The sequence below is a fragment of the Auxenochlorella protothecoides genome, assembly GCF_000733215.1.
Source record: "Auxenochlorella protothecoides strain 0710 unplaced genomic scaffold scaffold50, whole genome shotgun sequence".
Lineage (NCBI taxonomy): Eukaryota > Viridiplantae > Chlorophyta > Trebouxiophyceae > Chlorellales > Chlorellaceae > Auxenochlorella > Auxenochlorella protothecoides.
The window spans coordinates 67,446-87,143 of record NW_011934473.1 but is presented as its reverse complement, the minus strand read 5'-3'; the positions used below and the strand labels follow the sequence as shown (position 1 = coordinate 87,143).

At 70.2% G+C, this 19,698-nt stretch overlaps 5 protein-coding genes across 5 annotated transcripts in view; 3 read left to right on the top strand and 2 right to left on the bottom strand.

The window, feature by feature from the left end:
- F751_4316 (Polyketide synthase PksN) overlaps positions 1-13,389 on the top strand; it is a gene marked incomplete at both ends in the record, with an annotated part of 66,181 nt that extends 52,792 nt beyond the window's left edge. Inside the window, 20 exons of the mRNA XM_011403588.1 lie at positions 54-271; positions 333-618; positions 712-2,455; positions 2,789-2,980; positions 3,197-3,454; positions 3,557-3,796; positions 3,926-4,327; positions 4,469-4,523; positions 4,702-5,171; positions 5,283-7,688; positions 7,746-8,084; positions 8,279-8,676; positions 8,947-9,286; positions 9,436-9,564; positions 9,731-9,838; positions 9,956-10,273; positions 10,528-11,703; positions 11,791-11,868; positions 12,067-12,483; positions 12,637-13,389. Of these exons, the coding sequence (XP_011401890.1) occupies positions 54-271; positions 333-618; positions 712-2,455; positions 2,789-2,980; positions 3,197-3,454; positions 3,557-3,796; positions 3,926-4,327; positions 4,469-4,523; positions 4,702-5,171; positions 5,283-7,688; positions 7,746-8,084; positions 8,279-8,676; positions 8,947-9,286; positions 9,436-9,564; positions 9,731-9,838; positions 9,956-10,273; positions 10,528-11,703; positions 11,791-11,868; positions 12,067-12,483; positions 12,637-13,389 (10,327 nt within the window). The remainder of the gene's footprint in view (positions 1-53; positions 272-332; positions 619-711; positions 2,456-2,788; positions 2,981-3,196; positions 3,455-3,556; positions 3,797-3,925; positions 4,328-4,468; positions 4,524-4,701; positions 5,172-5,282; positions 7,689-7,745; positions 8,085-8,278; positions 8,677-8,946; positions 9,287-9,435; positions 9,565-9,730; positions 9,839-9,955; positions 10,274-10,527; positions 11,704-11,790; positions 11,869-12,066; positions 12,484-12,636) is intronic.
- On the bottom strand, positions 8,081-8,260 carry F751_4317 (hypothetical protein; the record flags this gene model as incomplete). Its single annotated transcript, XM_011403589.1, has 1 exon — positions 8,081-8,260. One exon carries the CDS (start codon positions 8,258-8,260, stop codon positions 8,081-8,083), a length of 180 nt encoding a protein of 59 aa, XP_011401891.1.
- Positions 13,390-14,216: 827 nt separating the features above from the next.
- Positions 14,217-15,294, top strand: F751_4315 (DNA-directed RNA polymerase III subunit RPC8; the record flags this gene model as incomplete). Its single annotated transcript, XM_011403587.1, has 4 exons — positions 14,217-14,264; positions 14,374-14,609; positions 14,721-14,814; positions 15,028-15,294. The coding sequence occupies 4 exons, from the start codon at positions 14,217-14,219 to the stop codon at positions 15,292-15,294; spliced, it is 645 nt and encodes a 214-aa protein (XP_011401889.1).
- Positions 15,295-15,643: 349 nt separating this feature from the next.
- F751_4314 (ER membrane protein complex subunit 3) lies at positions 15,644-17,002 on the bottom strand (the record flags this gene model as incomplete). Its single annotated transcript, XM_011403586.1, has 5 exons — positions 15,644-15,718; positions 15,867-16,190; positions 16,400-16,510; positions 16,648-16,797; positions 16,895-17,002. 5 exons carry the CDS (start codon positions 17,000-17,002, stop codon positions 15,644-15,646), a joined length of 768 nt encoding a protein of 255 aa, XP_011401888.1.
- Positions 17,003-17,696: 694 nt separating this feature from the next.
- F751_4313 (Oleoyl-acyl carrier protein thioesterase, chloroplastic) lies at positions 17,697-18,784 on the top strand (the record flags this gene model as incomplete). The annotated part of the gene is made up of 2 exons (XM_011403585.1): positions 17,697-17,734; positions 17,878-18,784. The coding sequence occupies 2 exons, from the start codon at positions 17,697-17,699 to the stop codon at positions 18,782-18,784; spliced, it is 945 nt and encodes a 314-aa protein (XP_011401887.1).
- Between the last annotated feature and the right edge of the window lie 914 nt (positions 18,785-19,698).

Sequence of the window (19,698 nt, the reverse complement as noted above, 5' to 3'; positions counted from 1 at the left end):
CCGGCCGCGGAGGGGCGAGGCGCCTCGCCACTGGCCGCCCAGCCCTGGAGCAGGAGCACTGCCTGCTGGACCGAAGCGCTGGTGCCCTGCCACCCGCTCCTGCACCTGGCCACGGCCGCCAAGCAGCGGCTGCAGTTCAGCGTGCCCCTGGCCGCGCCGCGCCTCGCCTTCCTGTGGGACCATCGCGTGGGCGGCGCGGCGGTGCTCCCCGGCGCGGCCTACCTGGAGGCGGCCGTTGCCGCAGGGGCCACGCTGGGCAGAGCCGGACCGGGTCAGGGCCTGGCGGTGGTGCACGGCGCCATCGCCTCGCCCCCTGCTCCTGCCGGCGGCAGGCTCCGCGCGCAGGAGCGTGCAGCTGCTCGTCGAGCTGGACGGCCGGACGGGGGCGCTGGCCATGCCCTCGCTCGACCCGGGCGAGAGGAAGGGGGGCGCGGGCGGCGCGTCCCAGCCCCACCTCACCGCGTCCCTGATCAAGCTGGCGACCGGCGTGTCTGTGTCAGCAGGCACTCCAACCTCCACCCCATTCTCCTCAGTGGGCGCCGACGCGGTGCGCGCCGGGACCTGCGAGCCCGTGGACGTGGCGGACGCGTATGCGCGCCTGGCGGCCGCGGGCTTGGAGTACGGCCCCGCCTTCCGCCTGCTGCGCGGCGCGCGACGCGGGCGGCTGGGCGCCGCGGCTGCCCTGGACCCCGGCGCCAACGACGCGCGCAGCACCGACGTGGCGGGATTCTTCGTGCACCCCGCCGCACTGGACTGCACGCTGCAGCTCGGCGCCCTGGTCCCCGCTGCGCACGCTGCGACGGGGTCGGAGGAGGGCGCCCGCGTCCCCGCCGCGATTGCTGCCTACGCCGTGACGCGCGCCACGCGCGCGGGCACGGGCCTGCTGGCGGCCGCCCGGGAGGGCGCCGCGCCACCGCCCCAGGGCTCCACGCTGAGGGACCACGACCTGGCGGGCACGCACTCGCCGGGCGCCGGCGCCGCGACGCTGGAGGGCCTGGAGGCGCGCACCATGCGCGCGGGGCCGCGCAACGACGCTGGCGCTGCGCACGCCCCAACGCTGCCCCCCGCGCCGGAGCTGCTCTACGCCGTCGACTGGCGGGTGGCCGACGTGGCGGATAGGGAGCTTGATCAGTCCTCGGACGCCTCCTCCGCTCGCTACAGACTCACCGACGCGCCCGCTGCGACGCCCCTGGCTGCCACGGCCGCCATGCTGGCGGCGCTGCAGGGCGGCGACGACCTCGGCGTGGCCGCCGTGAGCCTGCACAGCGGGCTGACGGCCGCGGCGGGTGGATTGGTGGAGACACAAGAAGCCCCCACCGCCGTTGCCTCGGGGGCGGTGTGGGGCGCCCTGCGCGCCTTTGCGCAGGAGGCGCCCGGCGTCGCCCACGGCGGGAGCCAGGGCGCGGACCAGGGGCTCTCCCTGAGCCTCTCCACGGTCCCCGGAACCGGCGGGGACGGGTACGGCGCCAGGCTGGCCTGGGGCACGACCCAGGCCCCCGCCCTGGTGCCCTCCCGGGCGCCGCCCGCGCCCATGCGCGCCTTCCACCTGATGCCGCGCCCGCGCGGCGCCTTCTCCGGCCTGGTGCCCGAGCCCGTGGAGGCCGGGCGGCCGGGCTGGCTGGATGTCCAGGTCAAGGCTGTGGGCATCAACTTCAGGGACGTGCTGAAGGTGCTGGGCATGTACCCCGGCGACCCCGGCGCGCCGGGCGGCGACTTTGCCGGCGTCGTGACCTCGCCCGGTTCCGCGGTCCTGGCCCCCGGCACGAGGGTCTTTGGCCTGGCCGCCGGCAGCCTGGGCACGGCGGTGTGCGTCTCGCCGCACACCCTGGTGCAGATGCCGGCCGGCCTGGGCTTCGAGGCCGCGGCCTCCATGCCCACCGTCTTCGTCACCGTGGACACCGCGCTGGTGCAGCTGGCGGGCATCTGCCCCGCAGACGTCGTGCTGGTGCACGCCGCCGCCGGCGGCGTGGGCCTGGCTGCGATGCAGGTCATCCGCGCGGCGGGCGCGACGCCGCTGGCCACCGCGGGTGGGCCGGCCAAGCGCGCGCTGCTGCGCAGCCTGGGCGTGCGGGAGGTGCTTGGGTCGCGGGACACCGACTTTGTCTCGGAGGCCGCCGAGCTGGGGGGGGTGAACGTGGTGCTCAACAGCCTCACCTCCTCGGGCATGGTGGCCGGGTCCCTGGCGACCTTGAATACTGGCGGGCGCTTCGTGGAGATCAGCAAGCGCGACATCTGGAGCGCGGGGCGCGTCATGCAGGAGCGCCCCGACGCCTCCTACAGCCTGGTGGCCGTGGACTTCATGTCGGAGGCCGCGCTGCACGCGGGCTTGACCCGCGTATCCGCGGGCGTGGCCGCTGGCATGCTGGCACCCCTGCCGACCGTGAGCCACGGCCTGGGCGCGGTGCAGGCCGCGCTGCGCCAGATGTCGCAGGCACGGCACGTGGGCAAGATCGTGGTGCGCGCGCCGGCACTGGAGACGCGCCCCGCCGGGGCCGCGCCCGCGCTCGGCGTCACCGGCGGCATGGGCACGCTGGGCGCCCAGGTGGCCGCCTGGCTGGCCGGCGCCGGCGCGCGGGCGCTGGTGCTGACGGGGCGCACGGGCCGTGCGGCGGAGGGCGCCGCGGCCGTGCTGCGCGCCGCGGCGCACGCCTCGTCGCTGACGCTCTGCGCCGGTGACGGCGCGGCGGCGGAGGACGCGGCGGCCGTGGCGCACGCCGTCCGGGGCCGCCGCCTGGCGGGCCTGCTGCACGCCGGCGGCGTGCTGGCCGACGCCACACTGCGCGGGCAGGGCGCGCGCTCGCTGCGCGCCGTCTTCGCTCCCAAGGTCGACGCGCTGGGCACGCTGCGCGCAGCGGCGGGGCCGGGCGTCTTCCACGTCCTCTTCTCCTCCGTGGCGGCCCTGCTGGGGTCCCCAGGCCAGATCAACTACGCCGCGGCCAACGCGGCGCTGGACGCGCTGGCGTCCAGCAGCGACGCTCAGGTATGTTTTCCTGTCGGGAAGGGACGGGGGTGATTTGAGATCGTGCGGGAGGGCAATGGATCGCATGGTCGGCAGACGCTGCGACAGGCAGCTTGTACACGCAATCTGCACCCGCCAGCTGACCAGGGGTCTGCCAGGTCTGCCACACCTCGAAGCCGTTCACTGCTTCCCCACCCCCCCTCATGCGTTCCTCCCTCCATTCCCCCCTCACAACAGGGCGCCCAGCTGACGAGCGTGCAGTGGGGCGCCTGGGCCGGGGCCGGGATGGCCGCCGGCGACGCGTCCACCGCCGCCGGCGTGGAGCGCACCGGCATGTCGCTGCTGGCCCCCGTCGACGGGCTGGGGGTGGTGCAGAGCGTGCTTATGCACGCCACGCCCCCCGCCCTGGCGGCGGTGGCCTTCGCCTGGCCCCGCTTCATTGGGCGCTTCGGCGCCGCGGTGCCGGCCCTGTTTGCCGAGTTCGCGGACGCCGCGGTCACACCGGGCAAGGCCGGCGGGCGGCGGGGTCGCAAGGGCGCCTCGGCCGCGGCCGACGCCGCGGACGCGCGCGCGGGCGTGGCCTCGGCGGTGGCGGAGGCCGTGGCCTCCATCGTCGGCGCCGAGGTGGGCCCTGCCGACCCGCTCATGTCCGCGGGCCTGGACTCGCTGGGCGCGGTGGAGCTGAAGAACGGGCTGGAGGCCCGGTTCGGCCTGGCCCTCCCCGGCACCCTGGTCTTCGACTACCCCAGCGTGGAGGCCCTGACTGGGTACATCCGAGAAGCCCTGCCCGAGGGCGGGGCTGGTTCAGGGGAAGACGACCAGGAGGACGGCTCCGAGGTGGACTGGGCCGTGGCGGGCGCGGCGGCCAGCCCCTCCGCGGGCCCCAGCCCCCGCCGCGGCGCCGCGGCGGGCCCCGCAGCCGACGGGGCGCTGGCGGTGACGGCGGTGGCCACGCGCACGCGCGAGGCGGCCCTGCTGGCCCTCCTGCCCACCGACGTCATCACGCGCGTCCCGCTGTCGCGCTGGGACGTGGACGCGCCGGCGCACGCGAGCCTGCCCGCCCGCTTCGGCGGCTTCCTGGACGGCATCGACGCCTTTGACGCCGGGTTGTTCGGCCTGCAGGCCAACGAGTGCGACCTGATGGACCCCCAGCAGCGCATGCTGCTGGAGAGCGCGTGGGAGGTGCTACGCCTGTCCCCCGCCCGCACCGCCCGCGTGGCGGTGGCGGTGGGCATCGCCTCCGCCGAGTACAACAACACCCTGGTCCCGGCCTGGACCACGGGGGTCAGCGCCTACAGCGCCACCGGCGGCGCGCCCAGCGTCGCCTCGGGCCGCCTGTCTTTCACCTTTGGGTTCAAGGGGCCCGCCGTAAGCGTGGACACCGCCTGCTCCTCCTCCCTGGTCGCCACCCACCTGGCGGCGGGGGCCGTCTGGGGCGGCAGCGCCGGGGGCGGGCTGGCGGCGGGCGTGGGCGTGCTGCTCTCGCCCTCGCCCACCGCCATGTTCCAGAAGGCGGGCATGCTCGCGCCCGACGGACGCTGCAAGTCCCTGGACGCCGCGGGAGGTGAGGCTGGTGGGGTACTGTTTGCTTGGTGTCGATGTGTTCAATGGTTTGATAATCGCCGGGGCCAACTGTTGGAAAGACAATCACCTTGGCCCCAAGGGCAAATGATGTGCATGACAGCCCGAATCGAGTCGCTCCCACCCACCCAACGACACCTCCAAACCTCACTCGCCTGCAGATGGGTACACGCGTGGCGAGGCCATGGGTGTGCTCAACCTGCAGTGGGCAGCCGAGGGCGGCGACGACCGCACTGCCCCGCTGACAGTGCTGACGGTGATCAGGGGGAGCGCGGTGAACCAGGATGGCCGGTCCTCGAGCCTGACGGCTCCCAATGGCCCGGCGCAGCAGGACGTGATCCGCGCCGCCCTGGCCTTTGCGGGCTGCCCGCCAGCAGCTCTTGCTTCCCTGCAGCTGCACGGCACCGGCACGCCCCTGGGCGACCCCATCGAGATGGGGGCGGCCAGCGCGCTGGGCCTGGGCGCCGCGACCCCGGTGCACGTCACCACCGCCAAGGCCTGGGTGGGGCACACCGAGGCCGCCGCAGGGGTGGCGGGCCTGGCGCATGCCACCCTGGCGGTCAGCCACGCGCTGACCCAGGGCATCGTGCACTTGACCACAGTGAACCCCCACATCGCCACGCTGCTGGACGTGGCCGCGGCCAAGCGGGCCGACGCCAGGGGCGGGGGCTGGCTGCTGCCGCGCGCCGCGGCGGGCGCGCCCCTGCGCGGCCTGGTCGGCGTCAGCGGCTTCGCCTTCCAGGGCACCAACGCGCACGCGCTGCTGGCGCCTGCTGACGCCAGCGACGCACCGGCCGCCGCGCTGGACCGCACTGTCACCGCCTTGCCGTGGCAGCGGGCGCGCGTCTGGGTGGCGCCGCGCGTCCACTCCATGCTGCAGCGCGCGCTGCCGGCCGGGCGTGGCCGCGCGGCGCTGGAGGCGGACCTCAGCGCGGCGCGCCTCGCTTTCCTGCGCGACAACGTCGTGCTGGGCAGGGGCGTGCTGGCCACCGGCGCATTCCTGGAGCTGAGCGCTGCCGCCGCGAGCCTGCTGACCGGCAAAGTGATCGCAGGGCTGGAGGCGGCGCTGCGCGACATCGTCTTCGCGGTACACGTCAGCCTGCGCAGCTCCAGCGGCGCGGCGACCAAGGTCGTGTGCGGGACGGGGCGCCTGCCCGGCTCGCTGGAGATCACCACCCCGGAGGGCGGCCGCCTGCGCACCCACTTCCACGCCAGCGTCGCCGCGGCGCTGGAGGATGACGCCAAGGTCGGTATGGTTGCCGGGCAGCCAAGGGGTCCCGAGTCGGGCACCCTGGCGCTGCTCATCGCGCGTGCGGCAATGGCGCAGGCGGGCCGCGCGCCGACCGTGGTGGCCCTCACCTCGCCGCCCGCCGGCTTCTCGCCGGCGGACGGCGAGACCTGGGCGGGTCCCCACCCCGCCCAGGTGGAGGCCTCGCTGGTGTCGCCCGCAGCGCTGGCGGCGGGCTCGCCCGTGTCGCGCGCGCCGCCGCTGCGCGTCACCGCACGCATCGAGGCGCTGGCGCTGCCTCCTCCAAAGGAGGGCGTGCACACGTCGCCCTCCCAGACCCCGGCCTGGCTGGGGACCACGCTGGCGCGCAGCCACTACGCCAGCTCCCACGCGCTGGGCGCCGGCTTCTCGCTGGCGGGCGTGGAGCACCGGCGCCTGCTGGCGCGGCGGCCTCCGCTGATGACGCCACGCACGCCGCGCACGCCCCACTCGCCCTTTGGCGCGGGCGGCGGCCTGGCCACGCCGCGCACGCCCATGTACTTTTTGCCTTCCTCCCCCGGCGCGGGCGACTGGTCGCCCGCGCCCGGGATGGCGCGGGACGGCCCCAATGCCTTCGACCGCGCGCAGGAGGCGATCGAGGTGGACGCCGAGGCGGTGCTGGCCGCGGTGCGCGCCGCGGTGGCGGGCGCGGTGGGCACCGCGGTGGGCGACAACGACCCGCTCATGGCGGCGGGGCTGGACTCGCTGGCCGCCACCGAGCTGCAGCAGGGGCTGGCCGACGAGCTGGGCCTGGAGCTGCCCAGCACCCTGGTCTTCGACTACCCGACCATCGCCGCGCTGGCCGAGTACCTGGTGGGGCGCATGGCCGGCGGCGCCGGCGGCGGCGCCTCGCAGGCTCTGGGCCCCGAGTCATCCTTGGCCCTGTTTGCCGCCAGCGGCGCAGCCGCGCTGCCCGGCGGCCCGGGCAGCGCTGTGGCGCTGATGGGCGCGGCGGGGCAGGACCACCTGCTCCAGCGCTACGTGCATGGTTCCGGCGACGCCGCGAGCCGCGTGCCGCTGGCACGCTGGGACGTGGACCACGCGGCGCGCGGCCCGCGCGACGACGGCGCGCTGGCCCCCCAGTTCGGCGTGTTTGTCCCCGGCGTGGAGCTGTTCGACCCCGAGGCCTTTGGCATCATGCGCAGCGAGGCAGCGGGCATGGACCCGCAGCAGCGCATGCTGCTCCTGGCGGCGCACGCCGCGCTGGCGCAGGCGGGGGGCGTGCCCTCCGCCGGCCGCACCGTGGGCGCCTACGTCGGCATCTCCACCAACGACTACGAGCCCCTGTGCGAGCGCTCCGGCATCCCCATCTCCAGCTTCAGCTTCACCGCCAGCTCCGCCAGCGTGGCCTCGGGCCGCCTGGCCTACGTCTTCGGCTTGGGCGGGCCCACCGCCAGCGTGGACACGGCCTGCTCCGCCTCCCTGGTGGCCACCCACCTGGCGGCCTCCGCCTTCCGCGAGTCGCCGCTGGCCGGCGCGCTGGCGGCGGGCGTCCTGCTCTGCCTGGTGCCGGAGTCCAGCCTCATGCTGGCGCGCGCCTCCATGCTGTCCCCCGAGGGCCGGTCCAAGACGCTGGACGCGGGGGCCGACGGCTACGTCCGCGGCGAGGCCTGCCGCGTGGTCTACCTCGCGCGCGCCGACCCGCAGGACCCGCAGCCGGGCGCGCTGGGCCTGCTGCGTGCCACCGCCGTCAACACCAACGGCCGCGCCAGCAGCCTGACCGCGCCGCACGGCCCCAGCCAGCAGGCGCTGCTGCGCTGGGCGCTGACCGCCGCGCGCCTGCGCCCCGCCGAGGTCGACGGCCTGCAGCTGCACTCCAACGGCACGGCGCTGGGCGACCCCATCGAGCTGGGGGCCCTGGCCGCGGTCATGCTGGAGGGGGTGCGGCGCGACGCGCCCTTCGCCCTGGCCACCGTCAAGGGCTACACGGGGCACCAGGAGTCCGGGGCGGGCGTGGCGGGCCTGCTGGAGGCCGCCGCGGTGCTGACGCACGCCGCGCTGCCGCCCGCGCTGCACCTGCGCGGGCTGAACCCGCACGTGCGCTCCGCGCTGACGGGGCACGCCGCCGTCGCCATCGCGCGCGGCGGGCCCTACGGCCTGCCCGCGCTGCACCCCGGCGCCTCCACCCTGGGCGTCAGCTCCTTTGGCGCGCAGGGGACCAACGCGCACGCGCTGCTGGCGGGACCCGGCCACCCCGTGACCCCGCCCTTCCCCCTGGCGCCGGGGGCGGGCCCGCTCTGGCAGCACTCTGTCTGCTGGGCGGCGGCCAGGCCTCAGGTGAAGGGAGTGGGGGTGGTGAGGGAGGTGTTCACTCGCCATGTGCAGGCCCTCGGGAGGGGGGGCTCGCCGTCCTCAGGACCACAGGCTGGAGCGATGTGGGCGCACACCGTCTGACGATGCCGATGCCCTCCCCTGTCACTGACCACCTCACCGACACTCACACAACATCTCATCCGCCCTCCAAACCACAGGCGCTGCTCCTGCGCGCCATCCCCCCGCGCCGCCCGCGGCTGGCCAAGGCCAGCATGACGCTGGAGTTCTCGCTGGCCGCGCCCGCGCTGGCGGGGCTGTGGGACTTCCGCGTGGGCGGCGCGGCGTGCCTGGCCCCTGCCGCGCTCCTGACGGCCCTGCTGTCCATCCCCGCCGCCATGTGCACGCAGGACCACCTGCTGCCCGTGCTGCGGGACAGCGCGCTGACGGCCTGCGTGCCGCTGCCGCCACTGGCGCTGCGTGGCAAGCCCGCGCCTGCCGGCGCCGGCGTCGTCGCGCTGCGCGTGGCCCTGGCCACGGGCGTGGCCGAGGTGGAGGGCGGGGACACCAAGCTGGCCACCTCGCGCCTGAAGCTGCTGCGCAGCAGCGCCAAGGCCGTGTACGCCGGCGCAGACCCGGGCACGCCACCAGCGCCGCACCCGCTGGCGGCGCTGGTTGCCGACGCAGCCGCGGCCAGTGCGGCGCCCGCGGCCACGCCCTCGCTGCTGGCCGCCGCGGCGCGCGCCGCCGACGTCAGCGGGTATCCCGCGGGCACGCACCCCGCGACCCTGGACGCCGCGCTTTCTGCGGCTGGGACGCTGGCGGCGGGCCCCGGCGCGCCGTCGCCCCTCACCTGGGTGCGGCGTGTGGAGACGCTGCTGGCGCGCAGCGAGCCGGGCGCCCTGCTCTCCTCCACGGCGCCGGCCGCGGAGTGCGCGCTGCTGGGTACCTACGCGCCGCTGGACGCCTGGGCGTCCGGGGGCGCCAGCCTGCGCACCCCCGGCGCGGCCATGAGCCTGTTCGGGGTGGTGCTGGGCGAGCACGACCTGCCACCCACCTCCCCGGGGCCTACCCAGGTCGCAGCCGCCGCGCTGTTGGGCGAGGAGGGCGAGGAGGCGGGCGGCAGCCCTGGCGCTGGCGAGGAGGAGGAGGCGGCAGTGGGGCTGGCTGCTGGCCACCCCCTGCTTGCCATGTCGGAAGAAGAGCGGATGCTGCACCTCCAAGCCCAGGTGAGAATGTTGAGGGGAGTGGGCAAGAGCCACTCCTAGGGTACTTTGTGCTGTGTCGGGCGCAGAGAAGAGATGGCATTGAGCTCTCGAGGGAGCCCTGCCATCCCCCTGTTTCACTCAACACTCCCTCATCCCCCTCACACCAACAGGTCATGGGGGAGGTCAGGCAGATGCTGGGCCACACCGTGCACCCGGACGAGCCGCTGATGGTGGCGGGCCTGGATTCACGTGGTGGCATGGAGCTCAGGAGGTCCCTGGCGGACGCCATCGGTCTGCAGGTGAGGAGCGGTGTGTGTGTGTGCACTGTGCTGGTGTCTTTGCATAGTCCCATGCCCCACAGCATTCCCTCCATCCTGACACGACCTCTTCCCTCTGTACTCCATTCGCCTCATCCAGAGACACATCTGCACACAAAGACACCCCTCCCAAACAACCCCGACGCAGTTGCCTGTGACGCTGCTGTACGACTACCAGTCCATCAACGCCATCGTGGACTACCTCAACACGGCGGTGTCCACCGCCCCCGAGGAGGCCCCGGAGGAGGGCTCCAGCGTGGACAGCGAGGAGGAGGGCCGGGGCTCCGCCGGGTCGGGCAGCCCCCGCGGGCCGCCCCGCGCCGCGCCGCCCAAGCGCGGCGGCGCGGGGGCCGGCGCCGCTGCCGCCGAGAAGCCGTCGGACCTGCTCAAGCTCCTGCGCGGCCCGCCCGCGCAGCGCCCGCTCTTCCTGGCCGCGCCCGGCGTGGCCAATGCGCAGGCTGCCTACTTCTCCTTCTCGCAGTACCTGGCGTGGAGCACCCAGCCCATCTACGTGCTGGACAAGGACAACGACCTCACCGTGGCCGACCTGGCGCGGCGCAACGCCGCCGACATCGTGCGCGTGCAGCCCGAGGGGCCCTACCTGCTGGGCGGCCACTCCTACGGCGGCTGCGTGGCCATGGAGATCGCCATGGTGCTGGAGAGCTGGGGCCTGGAGGTCGGCCTCGTCCTGGTGGGTGTCGGAAGGGGCATGGGGGTGGATTTGGGAAGTGGTGGATTGGTGTCCCATGGGAAGGGGGCGGATTGGTCTGCATTGAAGTGTTGGATTGGTCTGGATGGACGTGGCGGGTTGGTCTGCAAGGGTCAGGCCGGATTGGTCTGCAGGCATCACTGGGATGTGCAGTGTTGGAATCAGAAAATCGCAATGTGAAGTGACTCTGCAATCACCCACATGGTAACTCCCCCCCCCCCCTTTTTCCGCACCAGGTGATGGACACGCCCATGCGGCAGCAGATCCGGACCGCGCAGCCCGACGTCCCTGTCGCCACTCAGGAGGACACGCTGGAGCTGGTGGAGATGATCCTGGGCGCGCTTGGGCAGGACGCGGTGGGCATCGGCGCCTCCATGGCGCACCCGCGCGAGAGCGAGCAGTGGAAGGGCATGGACTTCGACCAGAAGATCGAGTTCTTCGCGCCCATCTGGCGCGTCATGCGCGACGCGCCGCTGTCGGTGGAGGAAGTCAAGGAGCAGGTGCAGCACGTGGCCCTGGTCACCAAGCAGGCCAGCAACATCTCCGACCTGCGCCACCACTACCACATGGCGCCGCGCACCAAGGCACCCCTGGTCTACTTCCGGGCCAAGGACCGCGGCATGTGCACCTACATGGACGACGGGCGGCTGGGCGCCCACCCGCACGGCCTCTGCTGGTACGACCTGTGCGAGGACATCGAGGTGATCGACCTGCCCGGCGACCACTTCTCCGTCCTGCGCCAGGACGACCGCGACATGAACCTGATCGTCACGGCGCTCAAAGTCAAGCTGGCGCCCTTCGGCTGGACCGAGATCCTGAACCGCGGCGGGCGCAGGGCCGCTGCGTCCAGCCTGGACATCCCCGACATCGACGCCTACCTGCAGAAGATGGGGGTGAAGGACCCCGCCCTGCGCAAGCGCGTGGAGGCCCAGCTCCCTGGCCTGGACGAGGAGGCGGTGACGGCGGCCATGGAGGCTGTGGCCGCCGAGCACGAGGTCGCGCCGCTGAACGCGGGCGCGCGCGCGCTGACGCTGACCGACGGCGCCTGGGGCGCCGCGCCCGTGCTCGTGGTCTGCGCCGACGCCAACGGCGGCACCGCCGGGCTGGAGCCCGTGCTGGCCGCGCTGGAGATGCCGGCCTTCGTGGTCAAGCTGCCGCAGGACAGCGCGCTGCTGGAGTCTCCCAGCGTGCCCGAGCTGGCGCGCCTGTGCACCAAGGCCCTGCGCGCCCACGTCCCCGCCTCGCGCCGCCTGGTGCTGGCGGGGGTCGGCTTCGGCGCGGTGGTCGCGCACGAGCTGGCGCTGCAGGCGGCCGCCGCATCGGACCGCGTGCTGGGCCTGGTGCTGCTGGAGGGCCGGCAGGCGGTGCGCGCCTCGGCCCTGGCCTGGCTGCCGCCCGCGCGCGCCGCGGAGGTGGGCCAGGTCGCCAGCCTGCTGTACCCCACCGTGCAGGCCGCCGCCGAGGAGGGCGGCGCGGCGGGGGGGGCGCCGGGTGTGGAGGCCTTTGCCACGCGCCTGGGCTCCATCCAGGGCTTTGACGGGCAGCTGGACTACATCGCACTGTTCCGGCCACACCACGTGAGGGGGTTTGAGGGTCGATGTACTGTGAGAGAAGGGGGGGTCTTTGGTGGGTCTTGGGTGCCCTGGCGAGGAGAGGGACATGCGTTCTCGTGTGTTTGTCAGGAGGGGCCAAGGTGGCTTACCACTCGACAACAAGTAAAACCCTCGCTCATGATCCCTCCCCCCTACCCCAACCCCTCCCCTCTGGGCACACAGGAGAAGACCAAGGACTGGGACGAGCGCATCAACGCCCTGCTCTCCCGCCTGGCCTACTTCTCGTCCATCTGCGCCGAGTACCGCCCCTCGGACGTGTTCCTGGGCCAGACCCTGGCGGTGACCTGCGGACCCCCCGCACCCATCGGCACCGTGCACGCCGCCTGGGAGAGCATCGCCTTCCTGGTGCAGCCGCTGGAGAGCGCGAGCCTGGGCGCCGGCGCCCGCTCCGGCGTGTCCCCCGGCACCGCCCTGGCCACAGAGCTGCAGGGCCTGCTGTGGGACGTGGTGCGCCGCGCGGAGGAGCGCGCGGCGCAGGCCTCGGAGACGGCGCAGACGCCGTCGGCCTCCACCGCGCGCGTGTCGCGCCGCATCTCCGTCGGCGCGGCCAGCGAGGCGCTGCCGGGCGGGGACGGGCCGGTGGACACGTACACCTTGGTCCTCCCACTCAACCGCCTCTGCCCCGAGCGGCGCTACATCCTGCGCCGCGCCACGGCGCTGCACAGCGGGACGCCCGCCGCGCTGGCCGCCGCGCCGCTGACCCGCATCCCGCTCTGGATGCTGCACGGCGAGCGCGGCGACCTGAGCTCCGCGCAGAAGGAGCTGGCAGCGCTGCTCCCCCTCCCCGTCTACGGCCTGGCCATGGGCCCAGACGCCGACGCCTGCGCCACGCTGGCCGAGCTGGCCGCGCGGTACGCGGCCGCGCTGCGCGTGCTGCAGCCCGCGGGGCCCTACCTCCTCCTCGGCTCCAGCGTCGGCGGCGTGCTGCTCGCGCACGCGCTGGCCTGCGCGCTGCGCGCCGAGGGCGCCGCTGTGGCCTTGGTGCTCGTCGACGGCTGCGTCGGCGCGCCCGCCCTCCCCCTGCACGACGTCTCCTGGTACGCGCTCTTCTACCTCCTGCGCGAGATCGGGGGCCTGCGCGGCTCCATGGGCGAGTTCGTGGATGTGGTGCGCGGCGCCGGGTCCCCCGCCGCGCAGCTCAAGCTGCTCAACAGCTTCCGGCCGCCCGAGCTGGCCGACGCGGAGGAGGCCTGGGACGCGGCGGTGTACACCACCCTGGACCGCGCCGGACTGCTCAAGCGGCTGTCGCGCGGGCCCGCCGCGACGCCGCCCGGCGTCTTCGACGGGCCGGTGGCCACGCTGCTGCCGGAGGACCGCATCGGGGCGCTGTTCCTGGCCGCCACCACGCCGCACTGCGACGTGGACCGCGTGCTCAGCCTGGGCCTGACATCGCGGCACACCGAGTGCCTGCTGACGGACCGGGCGAGGCGCGAGACTGCCGCCGCCGTCGTGGCGGCGCTCAAGAGCCTGCTGCCCCAGCTTTAGGAGGGGGCAGGAGGGTGAGGCCTGAAACGACTGGTTTTCTAAACATGGCTCTCTTTGTGCTGAGTCGATGGCGGGAGCTGATTCCTTGTACCTCCCGGAGTATATGCATGCATGTTGAAGTCCAATCCATCGTACAATATTGCTTTGATGTTTTTATTCAATAGCTGCGGGTCTGTCTGACCGCATGCCTGCCAGGACAGCTTGATAGGAGCCTGTAAATTCACCATGGCAACTGAGAGTGCTAAACAGTCGAGAGCAATAGCAAGGGGGGCTGGTGTGAAAATCTTGCCGACCATATTGAGTTTTCCCTGTATGGTGGCAGGCAGACGATGGCAGGAAGTTCAAAGCGTGGCAGGACTTCCAGGCTGCGCGCTCCTTTGCCCCACCGCCTCATGGGACCCAATTTATACAACGGTGACCACCGTCCATGCGCAGCATGCGCTTGGCCGTACTTCCCTGGCCGTGCTGGGGTTTGATCTTCCGAGCAGATTTGGGCAATCGAGAATTGATGAGAGCAACAGACAAGGGCTTGTAAGTTGGTCTTCGAAACCCTACAGTGGATTGGTACTCGAACAAGCGCTTCCGTATCCATTCCATCCTGGGGCCAGAGCTCCTGGGAACTCTAGTCGCGCCTGCGCCCTCGGGACCGGGGGGCACAGAATCCGGCCATCGACTCCCCATAATGTCGGGGCGAAGTCTGGGATTTAAAGAGCACTGGATATACATTTTATCATACGTCACAAATAATAGGGTTTGAATGCACTATCTCAAGCGCATTGGCCCTTGCTTCCCGGGCACCGCACGGCCATGAGACAGGGCCTCCACCCATGTTCGTCCTGTGCACATTGGAGGACAAAGTGCGACTAGCACCCAAGGTAGGTGCCGTGAGTGTATGAACTTGGTCTGCTTGAGCTCCATCCCTGCCCACTCGGAAGAGTGGGCTTCTCACCTTTTAGCAACCTCCACCACCCTCCCTGCGCGCAGGATCTCCGCCTGGACACAGCAGATGCGGTCACTGCCGTCCTCGAGAAGACGTACCTCGACCGCGTCATCCCAGACCTGGGCCTGGTGGTGACGCTGTACGACCTACTGGACATTGGCGATGGCTACGTGTTCCAGTCAGATGGGGGAGTGCACCACGATACCACCTTCCGTGTCGTCGCCTTCCGCCCGTCCCAAGAAGAAGTGCTGGTGGGAGAGGTGATCTCCCAGGACGAGAGGTGGGGTCGCTTGGCGTGGGGTCTGTGTGAGGTGTACCGATTGTGCACTTACATGGCCGCTTCCCCCCATCGTTGGTGAGGTGCACATGCCCTTTCACACACCACTGCCAGGACTGGGGTCCATGTCGGGCTCGGCTTTTTTGAAGACATTATCATTCCGCCGTACGGGATGCCTGAACCGCACAGCTGGGATCCTGAGGAGAAGGTGCGCCCAGAATATGCAAATGGGGTAGTGCAGTTTCACCCATAGAATCCCATACAATCCTTGGTATGAACACGACGCCCTTCTACAAGGACTGAGACATCTGCTTGGGCCTCCTTGCGTAACTATGAAAGCAGGACGCTGGCGGGAGTTCATTCGGCGTCCTATGACGACCAGCAGCTGACTGAATATTTCCTACCTCAACCCCCCTTGAAGGCATGGTCATGGGACCTAGAAGGGGAGGAGGGCGCCTCTCAGCTCTACTTTGAGACCGGCCTGCCAGTCAGGCTCCAGGTCACGGGCCTGACCTACACACCTCCGCCCACGCCCGTCGACCAGAGCGCCGCGCAGTCGAGGGGTGACCCGATCCCTGGCTCTGCAGACTGCCCGCACGCCCCTCTGGTGGTCACCGCCAAGGCCGATGGCGATGGACTGGGCATGGTGCACTGGTATGACGAAGGCGCCATGGAGGAGGGCAGCTAGTGAGGCAGCTGAGACTTCTTGGCATCTGTGGAGCTCTAGGAATGAGAGCCTAGTCAGAGGAGGGGGCGATTAGTTTCCTGGCTTGTGTCTCACACAGCATCTGTTTTCTGTGGTGGACAACGATCACATCGACTAGGCTGCTGCAAGGCTAACATAGTTGTTGAAAGCATCATTGAGCAGGGGCAAATCGAGATATACTGACAGGGGAGGCTCCGAGGTCTCCCAGGTGCCCTTCTGCAGTCGAGCAATTCCTTCCCTCCCCATCTTCTCAGCGTTTGGAGGTGTTGCATACAGGCAGCGCTGCAACAGGGCATTACGAGAAAAGGCATGCTGCCAAACCCAGAGCACCTCAGGCGGCCAGTTGGGCACGCAGCAGCTTCAGGCTCCTCAGCTCAGAGTTCTCCAGCCGGGAGCGATACTCCACCTTGGTGAAATGTGGCGCCAGGGTTGAACACTTGATCCTGGTGATAGCCGCAGTATACAATGGAAGCACCCAACCACTGTGGGCCAGCGTGCACACACACAAGTATCCTGTCCCCTCTCCCCTGGTCCCTCGCCCCCAGGATCCTCACCACGTCCAGCGCTTGCCGCTCGGCCTCGTAAGCCTTGGCCGGGTCCAGGGTGGGCGGGCCGCCGCCGCCCATCCCGCCCATCTGCATCTGGGCCATCTGCGCGGCGTCGTTGATCGCGTCCTCCGCAAACATGAGGCGGAACACGCCCCCCAGCCCAAACAGGGCCATGATGTAGAAGGACAGGGAGGTGAAGTAGGAGGGGTCCAGGGCGGGCAGGTCGATGCCGCGCTGGAGCATGGGCCGGAACTTGGGAGAAAGGGAGAATGGGACCCTGCCCAGGATGAAGCCGGAGAAGAAGTAGTTGACAAAGGCACCCATGCCCATCTGCGGTGAGTGGATCGGAGTGGCAGGGCCGTTACGGCGCATCTGGCACGCAGGCACTTGCAGGTGAGGTCAAGACATCGGCCGCCTGCTCTGGTCTGAGGCAGGGCACTCCACGCATCGAGGAGCAGTATGCATCCAAGGAGCCGCCCCTGGCAGCATGCCCCTCCATGAAGTAGCCAGGAACAACAGAAAGCATTCTCAAAACCCACCTGTGGCACAAGGCCCCCCATCTGCTGCTTGAGCATGCCTTGCATAGCGTCTGGGTTCCCCATCATGTCGTTCAGACCCTTGGCGGGGAAGGTTTGCTGCAGGACCCCCTCCTGTGGCGAGTAGGGCACTGCTTGGTTGGTGGACCCCAGACGGGTGGCGCACACACTGAGCACTCCAGAGCGATGAGTGTCTCTGAATCCACATCCTGTCTTCCTGGACGCTGTTCCTGCAGCACATATTCCCTCACCTTGCCAGCAAAATAAGCTCGGCGCTGGCGGAATCCCGCCTCCGAGATGAAGCCGTGGTTGGCACGGAGGAGGCCGCTGCGGGCCAGAGTGTTCTTCTGCTGCACGTCCTCCGGCTTTGGTGGCTCGCTGGGCTTGGGTGCGGCCATGAGCTGCAATGCAAGTGTACATATAGGTCAATCTTATGACCCGGCACTACCAATGATGATCAAAACCGAGCGGCCCTCTGTGTTGTGCTTGCACCTTTACCTTCACTGCGTACTGCTGCAGGAGCTTCATGAGGATCACACTGACGGTCAGGGGGATCAGCACCCAGTCCCGGACATCCCGATCCAGTACGAGGTCCTGGCTGACCATGATGGTAGGTGAATTTGGGCCCTGGGAGGAGCGCTAGAGGAGCCTCGGGGCAAATATCACCCTACTCTGACGTGGCTGGCTCAATCACCCATCCCTCCCCTTTGAAGTCGGCTCTAAGTTTGCGTTGTTTCCAAATCGAGCCACAATCGAATATACTCTACCTAAAGGCTCTCACCACCTGGCGCACCTCGGAATGCCTCTCGGCCCAAACACATGAGAAAAGGCGCGCGCGGTTCGACCCCAGTCCGTCGATTGACGCAGTGGGGAGCTCCATTCTGTCAGCTCTTGGGTGGCCAGGTCGATGCCAGATTGGCACATACAGGACCCTGCCGACCCGTTCCTCCAGCACTTGGTGAATTTAAGCAGCGCATTTGATCGTCGATGGCCTAGATAACCCCGCGCCTGCTCCTCCATCTCCCTTTCACACGTTTGAACACCCGGACCGGCCATGACCGTCCTAACCGCCCCTCCCGCTCCCTGGTTGGCTGGCCAAATACAGAAGTCTGCCGCTTCATTCTGCTCACGTTCTCGCCCCGGCCCGGGTGATCGGGTCTTCAGGCATCAAGGGCGCGCAGCTGGCCATGCCCGGCCCAGGTTAAGCGCGCCGCGGGCGAGCCTGGCGGAGGCGGTGGTGGACTACTCTGTCCGCCCCGAGCCTGCCCAGGAGTTTTGGACCTCCCTAGAACCCTGCAAGATGGTGGAGAACAAGCGCGTCTTCCTGGAGGAGCACCGGTGCGGCCCCGGGGTTTTGGTTGTACATTACGTTGGTGCATGTTGGGACGGCCACCGTTCTCCAACCCACCGGGCCGCCATGCTGATGTGCCCGCCGAGCCTCCCCCTCGCCCGCTCACCGTTTCCTTTCCTCCCCTCCACAGGATCCGCGGTAACGAGGCAGGCCCCTCCCAGCACGTGACCATTGCCGCGGTGGCCAACATCTTGCAGGAGGCTGCGGGCAACCACGCGGTGGCGATGTGGGGCCGCAGCAGCCAGGGCTTCGCCACCGACCCAGAGCTGGTGGAGCGGGGCCTGATCTTCGTCATGACGCGCATGCAGATCCAGATGCACCGCTACCCGCGCTGGGGCGACCTGGTCCAGGTGGAGACCTGGTTCCAGGCCGCGGGCAAGCTGGGCGCGCAGCGCGAGTGGCTCCTGCGCGACAAGCTGACCGGCGAGGTGTTGGGCGCCGCCACCTCCACCTGGGTCATGATCAACATGCGCACGCGTCGCCCCTGCCGCATGCCGGAGCTGGTGCGGTGGAAGTCGGCGTGCTTCGCGCGCGAGCCGCCGCGCCTGGCCCTGCCCAGCGACGTCACGCGCGCCAAGCTGCCGGCGGTGGCGGACCCAGCCCCGCTGCGCGGCAACCGCCAGGTCGCGCGCCGCGCCGACATGGACATGAATGGGCACGTGAACAACGTGGCCTACCTGGCCTGGACACTGGAGGCGGTGCCGGAAGAGGTCTGGGCCGGTTCTCACCTGTACCAGGTGGAGATCGACTTCAAGGCCGAGTGCCACGCGGGAGACGTGGTCTGCTCCCTGGCGCAGGAGGTGCCGCCGCAGGAAGCGCTGACGCACAACGGCGCAGGCAGGGAGCCGGCCTGCTACGTGCACAGCCTCCTGCGCGGCGAGACGGAGCTGGTCCGCGCGCGGACCACGTGGCGAGTGTCCGACGCGACCCGTGGTGGTGTCGCCGCCCACGGCAGCGCTGCGGCGGCCTCCAACGGCAGCGCTGCGGCGGCTTCCAACGGCAGCGCCCCTCATGCCAACGGAAACGGCGCCCACTGATGCTCCCAGTGGGATGGACGTGAGAGTGTCGGGAGGGGCGCAGCATTTGCGACGTTGGACCCCCCCGGCCTGGTCATGGGGGATGCAGGCAGTGGTGGATGCCAGGGCGGCGCCGTGGCGGGCAGGTCCCGCCTGCAGCGACCCTCGGCGGGGCCCGCCTGATGTGACGGGCCGGGCTGCGCCAGCCTTCAGCTCACGCTGTGCGCCCTGCTTTTTGGAGGTGCAGACGCATGCACACATGCCCTGTCGCCCCCTGGCCTCCTCGGGTTCTCCAGCCCAGGACAGTGGGCGGGGCCCATCTCCCCTTCCCTGTACTTATACGACCGAGTCTAGGTGTGCTTGGGGGGCTCCTGAGACTGGAGCAGTTCCCCTCCTCAGCGCACCCCGACTCTTGCGATCACCTTGCTGCTCTGCACTCCTAAGTTCGTCATTTCATGAGTGAAAAATTGTCGTGCTGGTGAGGGAGGGAGAAGCCGTCGTCGCTCTGTGAGGCGGCCGGCAGTTCCCGTGGCTCACCAACGACCGCGCAGAACTTGCCTACAGTAGTTTTCGTGCTGTAAGTCAACTAATATAAGCTTGTAACATTGAATGGCACAGCGATACGAAAGGATGAGGCACAGCGGTGGTAGGTATGATTGCCATTCACCGTTCTCCTGAAATGGGAACTCCAACATGGAGCAGCCATCGCGGTTGCACGACTTTCCTCGCACTCTGCCCCAACCAAGACCTCTGTGGTCACTTGGGCTGGTTGACCTTCAAGAGAAGAACCAACACAACAGAACGCACACCACAACCATCCAGCCTGGGCCTTGGTGCCACCTGCAGGGCGCTTACACATGCAGCTGCAGACATGGCAAGAAAGGGTCTGTGGGTGGCACTGCACCTGCGCCGGCATCCGTCCTCGACGACTTCAG